The 12,688-nt window shown below is 32.2% G+C and overlaps 2 protein-coding genes and 1 long non-coding RNA gene across 3 annotated transcripts; 1 reads left to right on the top strand and 2 right to left on the bottom strand.

The window, feature by feature from the left end:
• Positions 1-400: 400 nt before the first annotated feature.
• On the bottom strand, positions 401-1,811 carry LOC104757851 (uncharacterized). The gene is made up of 4 exons (XR_762540.3): positions 1,204-1,811; positions 882-1,114; positions 762-803; positions 401-658 (listed from the first exon to the last, which is right to left on the bottom strand). It is a non-coding gene; the product is annotated as an uncharacterized LOC104757851 (long non-coding RNA).
• A 5,988-nt stretch (positions 1,812-7,799) lies between these two features.
• On the top strand, positions 7,800-8,394 carry LOC104759720 (agamous-like MADS-box protein AGL61). The gene has a single exon (XM_010482616.2). It carries the CDS (start codon positions 7,840-7,842, stop codon positions 8,392-8,394), a length of 555 nt encoding a protein of 184 aa, XP_010480918.2. The 5' UTR covers positions 7,800-7,839.
• A 711-nt stretch (positions 8,395-9,105) lies between these two features.
• LOC104759721 (agamous-like MADS-box protein AGL29) lies at positions 9,106-9,696 on the bottom strand. The gene has a single exon (XM_010482617.2). It carries the CDS (start codon positions 9,694-9,696, stop codon positions 9,106-9,108), a length of 591 nt encoding a protein of 196 aa, XP_010480919.2.
• Between the last annotated feature and the right edge of the window lie 2,992 nt (positions 9,697-12,688).

Genomic DNA, 12,688 nt, shown 5'->3' with positions numbered 1-12,688 from the left:
GTATAAAGTGGCATAACAAAACGATAGAGAAGTTATTACAGAATATGTGGACTATTTATTTGGTCCACTCGTTTGTGAATATATGGTAGACCATTTATTGGTGGATTTTGGACAATTTGTTTGGTCCGCTCGTCTGGGACCAAAGTTATGATAGATAATATGTGCAATATTTGCATTTATTTTTGCTGAGAATTTGGGCGATTTTGTAGTCGGCGAATAATCAAAGTAAAGTTATTCAGTCTAATTTATAGGACAAAAGGGAATAGACCAAGTTCTACAATCAAGTTGCAGGTTGATAGACAATAACTAGCGGACCGGTTGACAAAAACGACAAGGTCTAAGAAACTGCAGATTCAATAGACAACATATATAAGCTACAAGTGCACGGACATGAATCCTATATATAAAACTGTCCATTAGACAACCAAGTGAAGAAACAACTAGGGTAGACAATATGTTCATAACATGATGGATAGACAAATATTAACAAAAGTACAAGAAGAGTGATAATAAAAAAAGAAGTAGATTGCACAAAAGGAACTACAAAAGCCTTTACAAAATAACAAACAATTTCTGAGCAGTAAAAGATTTTGGACAGACAAAATCATCTCTGTGGACATTACCTGGGTTGATATTGTCTGTCTGCTCCAAAAGATAGCTGAACGATCGAAAACGATTATTAGTAGTAGAGAGCTTGGATAATTACAAATCAAATCTACGCAATGAAAAATTTTAGAAGGGCATAATCCCAGGGACATTACCTTGGTTGGATGTGGATTTGGTCCATCTGATTGACAAGAGATCTACATGAGCGAAACGATTATTAGATCCAAACCGGTTCAATCAAACGATTAACAATTTAAGAATCGAGATAGGCATACTTGGGTGGACTTTGGATATGGTCCATCGGGCTTACAAGAGATATACTCGACGAACAAATGGTTCGTTAATAATAGACATATTTGTTCAAACCCTACCGGATCTGGTCCACTGAAAGTCGATTCACGACGGACCATTATTTTTTGCTATCGATAGACAAAATCCATAGAGGGACAATTGCGTAAACTTTACATGATGGGTCCACCGGGAAGGTTTACTTGGCGGTATGTCGCTACTGTGAACGTCGAAAAAAATTACCTTCAGAAAGCAAAAGACAACAAAGATAATATAGCACCGACAAATAGAGATACACGACTTCCATACCTAGATTTGGTGTAGAGAACTCCAGAAATAAGGACCTTACGCTGTTCGTCAGGCAGAACAGACGGTGCACGTGGTTGGAGAATCTTTTGGAGGAAGGTTTTGAGAGTAGATTGTCGATCCATTATCGCCGACGTCAATATGAAGAGTTTTTTTTAATTGTTTAAAAAAAAAACCCCTCCTAATATATGTATGTCTGCGTCTAAGTCTTGCCTCTTTTCTCTCTGCAAAACAAGCGATGGTAAAAATGTCTTTCTCTTTCACATCGATGACAGGCATGAAAATGAATTCCCGAAAGTGGTAGTACTCTTAACAATTGTTACTGTGCATGTCACAATTGTTAGATTTCATTTTTTTTTTTTGAAATATAATGATATACAACATAACTATGCCTATTATAAGTTGGGAATGGAATAAACACATGATTTTGAACAAACAACCGTAGCATGGTAAACTTCAAGACTACATCTTCACCACTACCATAAGGATGGGAATTCGCCTAAAATCAACTCTCCATGACCTCCATAGTCAGGACAACAGTTACTACCATCAGCTAGATCAGAGAAGTAGGTGAACATTCAAATTTTGTATGTTTTATCTCATTAGTTGATACAAACGAAAGGTTGATGGTATGGTCTGGTCTAAAAGAGACTTGGAAAGCGACATATTGGAATAAATAAGGCATTACTAGTGATAAAAGGGACAATTTGAGCCATCTAAGATTGTCCATCTCAGCTTATTTGACAATTCTATTCGAACTGTCACGTCAACAATGTTAAATAGCTGGCTTCGCTTTATGTTCCTTCTTCTTTCTCTTGATTAGTACAATATCTTTGCCCAAAATAAAAAGGTTACAGTACAATATATTGTTTCCTCTTCCAAATTAGTGACAATCTGAAACGACCTGACCCGTTTTCTTAATACTATATAATTAAACATCTCATACTACTTAATTAAACCAACAACATAAACATCACTAACCAACCATAATACCAATAACATGCACAAGAGAATACATATAACAATAAACATCTCCACTATATATCATCAATACAATATCATTCCTAACCATTCTATAACAAAATAGCATGCTTCTATACAAGGTTCCAATCATTAATAAAAAAACCATCAACACACAATCGAGACCCTAGATCATCCTCCTCCTCATCGCCATGATTCCACGTCACATACATGCACACCACAAATGACAATTGAGATGCGTTAGTATTATCACAAATACTCAGTGAGACAATTCTCCCATCTACTAGGCTATACACACAAGATAAAAAAAAACACAAACAATGCATGAAACAAAAAAAAACCAGAAAATTCTGAACACATGCGTAACTCTGGGACCTTGTATCCACCGACGCACTCCTTGCGTCGATCGATGCAACCTCTAAATTCCTAGTTGTGTTGTCTGTGACGCCAAATCCGACCTCAACAGGCCACAACCACCACGACAACCAAGCACAAACAAGCACAAACAAGCACACAAGCAATCAATCACCCAAAATCACACAAAACACATGTCTAATAGCTTAGATAAGCCATTGCCACGCACTCACCTCTTAAACATAAGATTCTAACATAACCACGACGAAAATCACACCACCAACTGCTTCTCTCTCGTCTCTTGCCTCAGATCTCTACTCCCATAGACAAATCCCTCCAGAAACAGGCACAAAAGACTCACAAAAAGATTTTACAAAGATTTCTCTTTCTCTCAACTTCCATAAACGATAAACACTAAAAATTTCACCCTAGGCATCGAGTTTTCCTTTTATACACGAGTCTAGGGTTTCCATCAACCAAACCGCGACAAATAGGAGAGAAATAGAACTAACCCGAGCACAAACCATACATATGCATCGATCGATGCACTCCCCTGGCGTCGATTGATGCATAAACCAAAAATCCGGTTCACGGATGTTACACAACCAATAACAACGTTTGTACCTAATATCTCTTCGTATTCTAAATCCACAAATATCAATCAACCCTACCAAACTCATTTATCACCAATGTCGCCACCATCCCAATGCCCTGATCAGAAGAGAGAACTCTCATGTTTGTACTTTCCCTTGATTTTAGATTCGTACAACGATACGTTGAGTAGGTTTTTTTAATAGAATTCTAAGATTTGTTATGAACATGTATAGTGGAATGAAAGTTTGTCACGAGAACGACGGTAGTTTGATGGATATATTTACCGTCGCAAAAGAAGTGATGCATATATAAAGGATGCATTCAAACGCTAGAAATCTCAAATTTATGGTTAGAGAATCTGATTTTACTCTCTCTATCTCTATAAATAAAAATTGGAAAGCCTTAGTTTCATGGTCAAATTCAAGCCTCTCTATCTTTTAATCCTTTCAAATTTCCAATCTTTCAATTTCATATGTTCCTTTGCATTCTGTCAATTTTGTGTGTTCATATAGTCTTTGTTTTTTCTTTTCTTTTTTGGAACCTTTAGAATATATAATCGCCTCAGTAAATATATTCCAAACATTTTTCTAATTTTTTTTTTAAACTTCTTTAACTGACAATGTTCTATTATATATATATATATATATATATATATATATATATATATATATATATATATCAGGTTAGTCAATGACACATTAGTGTAGAATACCCCATTTAAGTACAATTTTGGTGATAGTGTTGAAGTCAACGAGGTTGTTTCTTAACTATTTGAAGGGAAAAGACATCGTTGAGTGAAAACTGTCATTTGTAAAGTGATGAAGAAAAGTCAGACCGCGCCACAATAATACATGTTTGATGGAAAAAAAAAGATAGAATCTTTTTCTTACTTGCCTTCTGATAAGCGATTATGGTTGGGGAGATTAGGGTATGGTTGGAACGTTTTAATTAACTAGTTTTGGTGGTTTAGTTTATGAAATTGGTTTTCATATTTTCCTATTTATTTTAGGAAGAATTATATTAGACTCTCATGATTATAATTGCACAAGATACATTCTCTTATATAGAGATGAGTTTCCTAAACTAAGATAAGGATAAATGTAAACTATATATATTTATACATTTGTGAATATACTAAACTTCCTAAACCAATATTAACATTTATCTAATATATTCTAGAATAATATCTTCATGACTTCCATTTCTGGGTTTATCATCTCAACCGTCGATCTCCGGTTCACCATCTCCCAATAATTTCTTTTATGCATAAAGTTTATGATTAAGGGGCTGTTATTGGAGAGATGATTTCTAAATACATATAGAATTGTAAATTCTAAAAATCATAACAGATGAATTTTGAAATAACATGTTTTATCCTTGGAGGGAGTTATTGGTTCTATGATTCTAATGGATTTGGAAATCCAGACAAAAATCATGTGTTATTCAATCATTGATTTTAAAATACTTATCAAAATGATGTGTTATTGGTTCTATGATTTACAAATACTTGTTAAAATCCCATGTTATTCATTTAATGATTTGTTTTTGGATTTCAAAATCCACATTATGTTTTAAATGGATTTGTATGGATTTGAAAGTGTAAAATAGAAGGATTCAAATCCAAGGATAAAACATGTTATTTCAAAATCCATGTATTTTGATTTCTAGAATTTACAATTCCATATGGATTTAGAAATTACCCATCCAATAACACCCCCTTGGATTTGAATCCTTCTATTTTACACTTTCAAATCCATACAAATCCATTTAAAACATAATGTGAATTTTGAAATCCAAAAACAAATCATTAAATGAATAACATGGGATTTTAACAAGTATTTGTAAATCATATAACCAATAACACAAAATTTTGATGAGTATTTTAAAATCAATGATTGAATAACACATGATTTTTGTTTGGATTTCCAAATCCATTAAAATCATAGAACCAATAACCCCCTCTAAGTTATAATATACGGGTCTATTATGATTAATGAGAAAGAGAAGCTCCAAAAATTAACTTTAATCTCTAGGAGAGAATTATTGTAAAGAGGGAGCTAAAGCTTTTAAAATCATTCTTATTTCTCAAGCAATAAATTGGTTCATAACATTTTGGTCCTTCAAATTGTTTAATGGAAATTTTGATCAACCTAAGGTGAGAGAAACACGACAGGTCTTACACTATGGTTTGCTTTCAAATTCGTTGTTTTGTTTAGTATACAATATACATGAATAGCTTAAGATTATGCATGTGGGGAAGAAGATGCCAAGCAAAGAGCTGTTGAGGCTGCCAAAACAACATGAAAACTCCACTGGTGGTAGTAGTTGTTAGCCCTGTGACGGAGCGGATATCCAGGGCTTTTGATGGTATACGCATCCGGATTCAGATCCGCCGGATACACAGTTTTGATATCCGAATCCGTATCCGTCCACACGGATATCCGGATTCCAAATATCCGTCAGAAAAGCCAGATATTCGCGGATATCCGGATCCGGTTTTTATTTGTTCTCTCAAATAAAAAACCTAGTTCTAGATCTTGTTTCTCCTCTCTTGAAACTCCGGATCATTATGGCGACGAAACAAGAGGAAGAGAACCGCCAGAACCATCACTCTCATCTAGAAATCATCGTCGGAAGCAATATCAACAAAATGGTTTACATAGTGATATTGACATAGTGAGCGAGTTTGTCTGGTTAGATTCGTCAGATTTGTTAACAAGAATGAAGAAAGAATGGTTTCGAAAAAAACTAGAAGAAGAAAGAAAAAAAGAAATGGCGATATGAGAGTGAATTCATCTCCCAAAAGACCAAAACCCTATTTTCTTCACCTACCTAATCAAATAAAGCTTTTAATTTGTAGGCCCATTAATAGAATTAAAATTAAAAATGAATTTATACATAAATTAAGTTAGGCCCAGTAATATAACGGATACCTGATATCCGTTTGGAAAATTGTTCACTATCCGTATCCGGATCCGACGGATCAGAGAAATCACTATCCAAATCCGCTCTGTTTCACCTGGATATCCAATTTTCGGGTTGGATACCAGATCTGATATCGGATATCTGCGGATCCCGGATATTATTCCCAGGACTAATAGTTGTATGTATCCATTGCAAGAAAGCTTTTCACTACATTAAACGTACAATTTCACTACATGAAAGGTACAATCAGAAACCTTTCTCAATTCATTTCTTTTAAAAGCCTTTCTATTGTTTGACTTTTCTTATCTCTCATAATGTGTCTCAAATGTTAGCCGGGATTTGCGTAGGGGAAGACATTTATTTCTCAGATATTCAAAGAATAGTAAAAAGAACGTCTATTGTAGACTCCATTTTTTTGTTGAGGGTAATAATATCATTTTAGCGTTGCCAATAAGTGAGTGAGATCATGTTGGTTATGTTTAGATGATTCACGATCTTCTTTAGCCAAAGAGAAAAAAACCTTGTCTAGATATTTGGTCGTAGACTCATTGTTTTTGTTGCGAGTAGACAATTCTCCGTAGAAAACGTATAAGACATAATGAGATAATTTACAAAGAAAAATAAATCGTTGAAGAAACGATATATCATTATGCGAGATGTGACACTTCGTTTTGCGAAGAAGCGGCCACCTATATCACTAAAGTGTAATTATCTTTTCGGTTAAGCCTCTTGAGAAAACTCCAGAGTTAAGCGTACTAGAGCTGGAGTAGTTTCAAGATGGGTGACCTTCCTAGAAGTTACTGTCAGAACAGTGTGAATGAGGACAAAACACAGGAAAGATCAGGTAGTGATTTGTAGAGACGGTAAACAAGTCTTTAAAGTCTCCAAGACATATCAAACCGAATGTCGGATATGAACGGGCTCACAGGCCTAGTGTGGAGACGTGAGACCCATTAGAAAGGTGGGCCCATGGACTAGGAGTGGACAAAAAGTGACGGTCGGAGCGTTATAAGTGGTATCAGAACCGAACCGGGATGCGTGTATAATCGAGTAGGCTCATACCATTGGGGGTGACGGTCTTGGTGCGCAACAAGGAGGCCCCGACCGCCATCTCTTAGTGGGTTAGAGTTTATGTCACATGTGACTGAGGTTTTTTATGTCATAACTGACAAATATTTCATTACAATAAATTATTCAACTATGTAATTAACATAATTAACTACAAACTTTTTGACTAACTTGTATCTTGGAAATAAACTATATGAGTCAAGAGTTTATCATAAACAAATCGATAAATCATTTTTACATATATATAAATATTTATTCTTTTGTACAAAAATAAATATATAATATAAATGTAGAATAGTATTTCTACTGATATAATATTTTTAAAAACTAATAATTTCAAATATTGATAATTATGATAGAACTTTGACTAATAGAGTTTATTCCAAAAACAGGACAATAAGTACTAAAGAAAATAGTGGATTATATATTTGGCTAACTTCTTGTAATTAAATATATTTCAATTATGACATAAACTCTCAGTCAAATATGACATAAAATCTAAGTCAGTTAACAATAATGGTCGAAATTTCAAATATTAATTTGATAAACTTTTGACCAATTTTTATGCATTTAATATTTACTGCCATTTTTTATTTATATAATGTGTCTTCCACTCATAAAAACGACATATTCCTTGGCTAACAAAAAAAAAAGAGAAAGAAAATAAAGTTTACAGTTTGTCCTTTTTAGTGATTAAAACCCTTTGTTTTTATTTTTATGTCCAACATGAGTTCAAAAAAAACCATAAGAAACCAAAAAATTAACATGAAAAAAATAGAAAATTATGCAGATGGCATGGTTACATTCTATAGACGTAAACAAAATATCTACACTAAGCTCAGTGAGTTGTCCATTCTCTGTGGTGCTGATGTTGGGTTTCTTGTGTACTCCAACAGTGGAATCCCATACACACTCGGCAGCCCATCCTTTGAAGTTGTTGCAAAGCGATTTCTTAACAGTGAGGGCTCTTCGTCAACCTCACTGCCGCAACAATCGAACATAGATATTCAGCATAAAGAGAAGATGGAAGAACTCTGCAAAGTCTACAACCGTCTTTTAGAGAAGGCTGATGCAGAGAAACAAAAAGGGATGGCCATGGCAAAGGCTGAGGCAGAGGCACTGCCAGTGGAGAAGGACGTGTGGTGGAGAGTTGATCCAACGACGGTTAAGGATAAGGAAGTCCTAAAGCAGTTGTTGGAGCAGTATGAAGATCTCTATGAGAAACTATGTGACGAGGTTGTTGCAAGGAACCAAATAGAAAATGCACTGTAGATTTTATTAAGTGGTTCATCTGTTTCATTTAAGATCCTGGCCCTAAATGTTACTCTTTCCATTTCGAAATTGTTGTCATTCTACACTTAGTTTTTTGTTTCAACTTAGTTTTCGTTTTTGTTTTCAATTTTACATTGTTATTTTTAATCAAAAATTATTTTCATTTGCCTCTTATTAAATGAATAAAATATTACATTGTTTAAAATTCTAATAGTCAAATAAGGCAAAATATAACATTTATCCATTTTTAACTTGTGAGAAATAATCTAAAATGATAACTAATTTGAAGATACCTTAATGCTTTATAAAACCTCTTGTTCCTACAAAAAGTAATTATGTGGAAGATTTCATTGAGTGATAGTGTCTTTCAGATTTGTTAATGTGTTTCGTTAAGTATTATATCATAAAACCAAACGAAACCACATAAATCAATGCCAAGAATGCAAAGAATTGATCAAAAACATTCTACCAGAACCGGAGTATGAACATGACATTTTGACTCTAAGACCAAGCAAATTTGGAGCCCAAGACCAACCAACAAAGACAGAGGAATACTTTGCAAAATACGGTTATCATTCTTCTCCATCATGGCAGAATGATAACCGGATTTTGCAGAATACTTTGAAAACATTGAAAATGAAAACGACAACTAAGTTGAAACAAAAAACTAAGTGTAGAATGACGAAAATTTTGAAATGGAAAGAGTAACATTTAGGGTTGGGATCTTGAAGAAACAGATGATCCACTAAATAAAATATAAGGTGCATTTTCTGTTTGGTTCCTTTTAACAACCTCGTCACATAGTTTCTCATAGAGATCTTCATACTTCTCCAGCAACTGCTTTAGGACTTCCTTATTCTTAACCGTCGTTGGATCAACTCTCCACCATGCGTCCTTCTCCACTGGCAGTGCCTCCGCCTCAGCCTTCGCCATGGCTATCCCTTTCTGTTTCTCCGCATCAGCCTTCTCTAACAGACTGTTGTAGACTTTGAAGAGTTTTTCCATCTTCTCTTTATGCTGAACATTGATGTTCGATTGTTGCAGCAGTGAGGTTGACGAAGAGCCCTCACTGTTGAGAAACCGCTTTGCAACGACTTCGAAGGATGGGCTGCCGAATGTGTATGGGATTCCACTGTTGGAGTACACAAGAAATCCAACATCAGCACCACAGATAAGGGACAGCTCACTCAGCTTAGTGTAGATTTTTTGTTTGCGTTTGTAGAATGTAACCATGCGGTCTGCATAATTTTCTATCCTTTTCATGTTAATTTTTTGGTTTCTTTTGGTTTTTTTCGAACTCATGTTGGAGACAAAAATAAAAACAAAGGGTTTAATCACTAAAATAGGATGAACTGTAAACTTAATTTTTTTTTTGAGAATTTGTTAGAAATGCCCTTTTTAGCATACCCTTTTTCAAAAATGCTCTTTTTGAATATTTTCATTTTTGCCCTCTTTTACACAATTACACTATGTTAAACTAATTTTTATAATTTTTTTTTAGGTTTGGGTTCCCAATTTACATTTAGGGTATAGTTTTTAAGGGATAGGGTTTAGTATTTGGGGTTTAGGGTTTATAATTTTGTCATTTTATATATTAAAAAGGGGTATTTTTGAAAATAGACACCATGACAGAGTATTTTTAAAAAGTGACATAGAAAAAAGGTTATTTTTGAAAATCCCCTTTTTTTGCTAGCTAAGGAATATCTTTTTTTTTCTAAGTAGAAGACTGACATTATATAAATAAAAGATGATAGTTAATATTAAATGCAAAAAAATTGGTCAAAACTTTATCAAATTAATATTTGGAAATTCGACCATTATTGTAAACAAATTTAGAGTTTATGTCATATTTGACTAAGAGTTTATGTCATAATTGAAAAATATTTAATTACAAGAACTTAGTCAAATATGTAATCCACTATTTTCTTGACTACTTATTGTCCTATTTTTGGAATAAACTCTATTACTCAAAGTTCTATCATAATTATCAATATTTGAAATTATTAGTTTTTAAAAATATATTATCAGTAGAAATACTATTCTACAATTATATTATATATATTTTCTTTTTGTCAACCATTGGGCCATAGCTGACTGGCCCATTAGCCAAATTCCTACATTCGTAGGAAGCGGGACTCGATCCCTGGTATGATGGTGCCTTCTACAATTGGACTTACCTCATGCCACTGCACTAAGGTCACTTACACTATATTATATTTTTATTTTGTACAAAAGAATAAATATTTTATTTATATACCATAATTGAAATGTTGAAATGGGAGAGCTTGCTAAGATTAGTGTATATATCATATCAACATTTTGTCTTTGTATTAATCTACTTAATTAATTTTCATGTTTGTTTTTCTCCAGCTCATCTAGGAGCTAAAAATACAATTTTGACTTAAATAATTTAACTTAAGTCTGAATTTTGTTTAAATCTACAAGAATGTAACAGTTTTGATGTATTTTGATTCCATAATCCTAGATAAATACATCAACAAAAGCTAATTTATATATAGCTTTTATATATGCACTATTATAGATAATAATAAATACTCAACCGTAGAAAAGTATCATTGTTTATATATGCAATATATATATATATATATATATCTAATATATATATGATCCATCTTGTTTTCTATAGGCCGATATGAAATACAACATATACACTATTATAGATAATAATAAATATAACTGTAGAGAAATAAATAAAAATCATGAAAATTAGAGAATAAATGTGATATTTGTAAAATACTCCCTCACTTTTAAATCCTAAATAATATTTGCTAGATATAGTACAAGCTATGTAGGCTAAGTATCAAACTGTAAATTCACAAATTTGAAAGACTTATAAACTTGAAAGCAAAAGTAAGAAAAAAAAATGTATTTCAAAGCTATACATGCTAGAGTGAGTATTCAAATCCACAAAGAATCAGAAAAAACTAGTTTATGATGCACTACATTGACATTGTGCTGGATCTCAAGTCATCTTTCAAATGACAAATCATAGTATAGATATTCTCATAAATATTATTGTGTGTTTTAAAATATTTTATATATGTTATACATTCATATATATATATATATATATATATATATTGTTATTATATTTGAAAAAAATATTTAATATATTATAATTGGAAAAGGAAAAACACAATTGAATAAAAATTGTGATTGAAAAAATTATATATATATATATATATATATCGTTAACTAGAATAGCATAAAAATACAAGAATATAAACACAAATGCAACTGCAAAAGCATCAAAACAATCAAAACCTATAACTAATAATAGAATAATGTAGATGAATTACCTGTAACTCATTTATAGACAAAGATTCATGGGAATGCGTCATATGGACTTGAAATGTGGATCCTTCGATATTCTTATGATGACTAGTTTCTTACAACATAAATCACATAATTTATAGAGTATGGAGTTAAATCTAAAATGTAAAGTAGTAGTAACATATCTAAAAAATATATTTTCTCTTTACTATAATGTGAATTTGACAAAACATTTTAAAATGTTTATATAAGATTTTGTAATTGTTATGTTATTGATACTCAATAAATTTGTTTCGATAAAAGGCGTATAGTACCGTTGAACATTGACTAGAAAATATACTATTTTTGATTGTTTGACTAGCCATTAAATGATACGAAGAATAACAACTATTACATGCTTTCTCCGTTTCAAAATAGTTGACATTTTATAATTACTTTTTTGTTTCATTTTAGTTCTCGTTCTCATTTTTTAATATCATTTTTAGTAGAAAATTATTTTATGTATCTCTTATTGAACAATTAAAATATTAGTATATTACACATTTTTGAATTCTAATAGTCCAACAAGGGTACAATCTTTTTTTTTTAATTTGTGTGGAACAATTTAAAACGACAACTAAATTGAATCAGAGAAAATATTATCTTAAATGTCAACATATATATATATATATGGAGACATTTAGCAAATAAATCCTGGAGTTGCAACCTATTTACAAGCATGCCATTAGCATTAATTATTAAAAAAAATTATTTAATTAATTAATATTAAGTTTTGATTTTTGGAAACAAGATTTCCTATCCTAGTAAAATTTCCAAAACAATCGGAACCACTCCTTTTTAATATTAAGTATTAAGTTTATAATTAAATTAATTAATAATAAGTTTCCAATTTTACAAAACAATATTTTCTCCGTACAGACATTTCCTAAACAATCGGCCTAATCAATAAACGACAATGTTTTTAAAACCGGACCGGAAGGTGAACCGGAAGTCTTTCGGA

This window comes from Camelina sativa, chromosome 17 (genome assembly GCF_030686135.1).
Source record: "Camelina sativa cultivar CO46 ecotype springtype chromosome 17, ASM3068613v1".
NCBI lineage: Eukaryota > Viridiplantae > Streptophyta > Magnoliopsida > Brassicales > Brassicaceae > Camelina > Camelina sativa.
This window is presented reverse-complemented; position numbering and strand designations above follow the sequence as displayed.

Excerpts from the sequence above, each read along its gene's own strand:
- LOC104759721 (XM_010482617.2), bottom strand. The coding sequence starts at position 9,696 with ATGAGTTCGAAAAAAACCAAAAGAAACCAAAAAATTAACATGAAAAGG.
- LOC104759720 (XM_010482616.2), top strand. The coding sequence starts at position 7,840 with ATGTCCAACATGAGTTCAAAAAAAACCATAAGAAACCAAAAAATTAAC.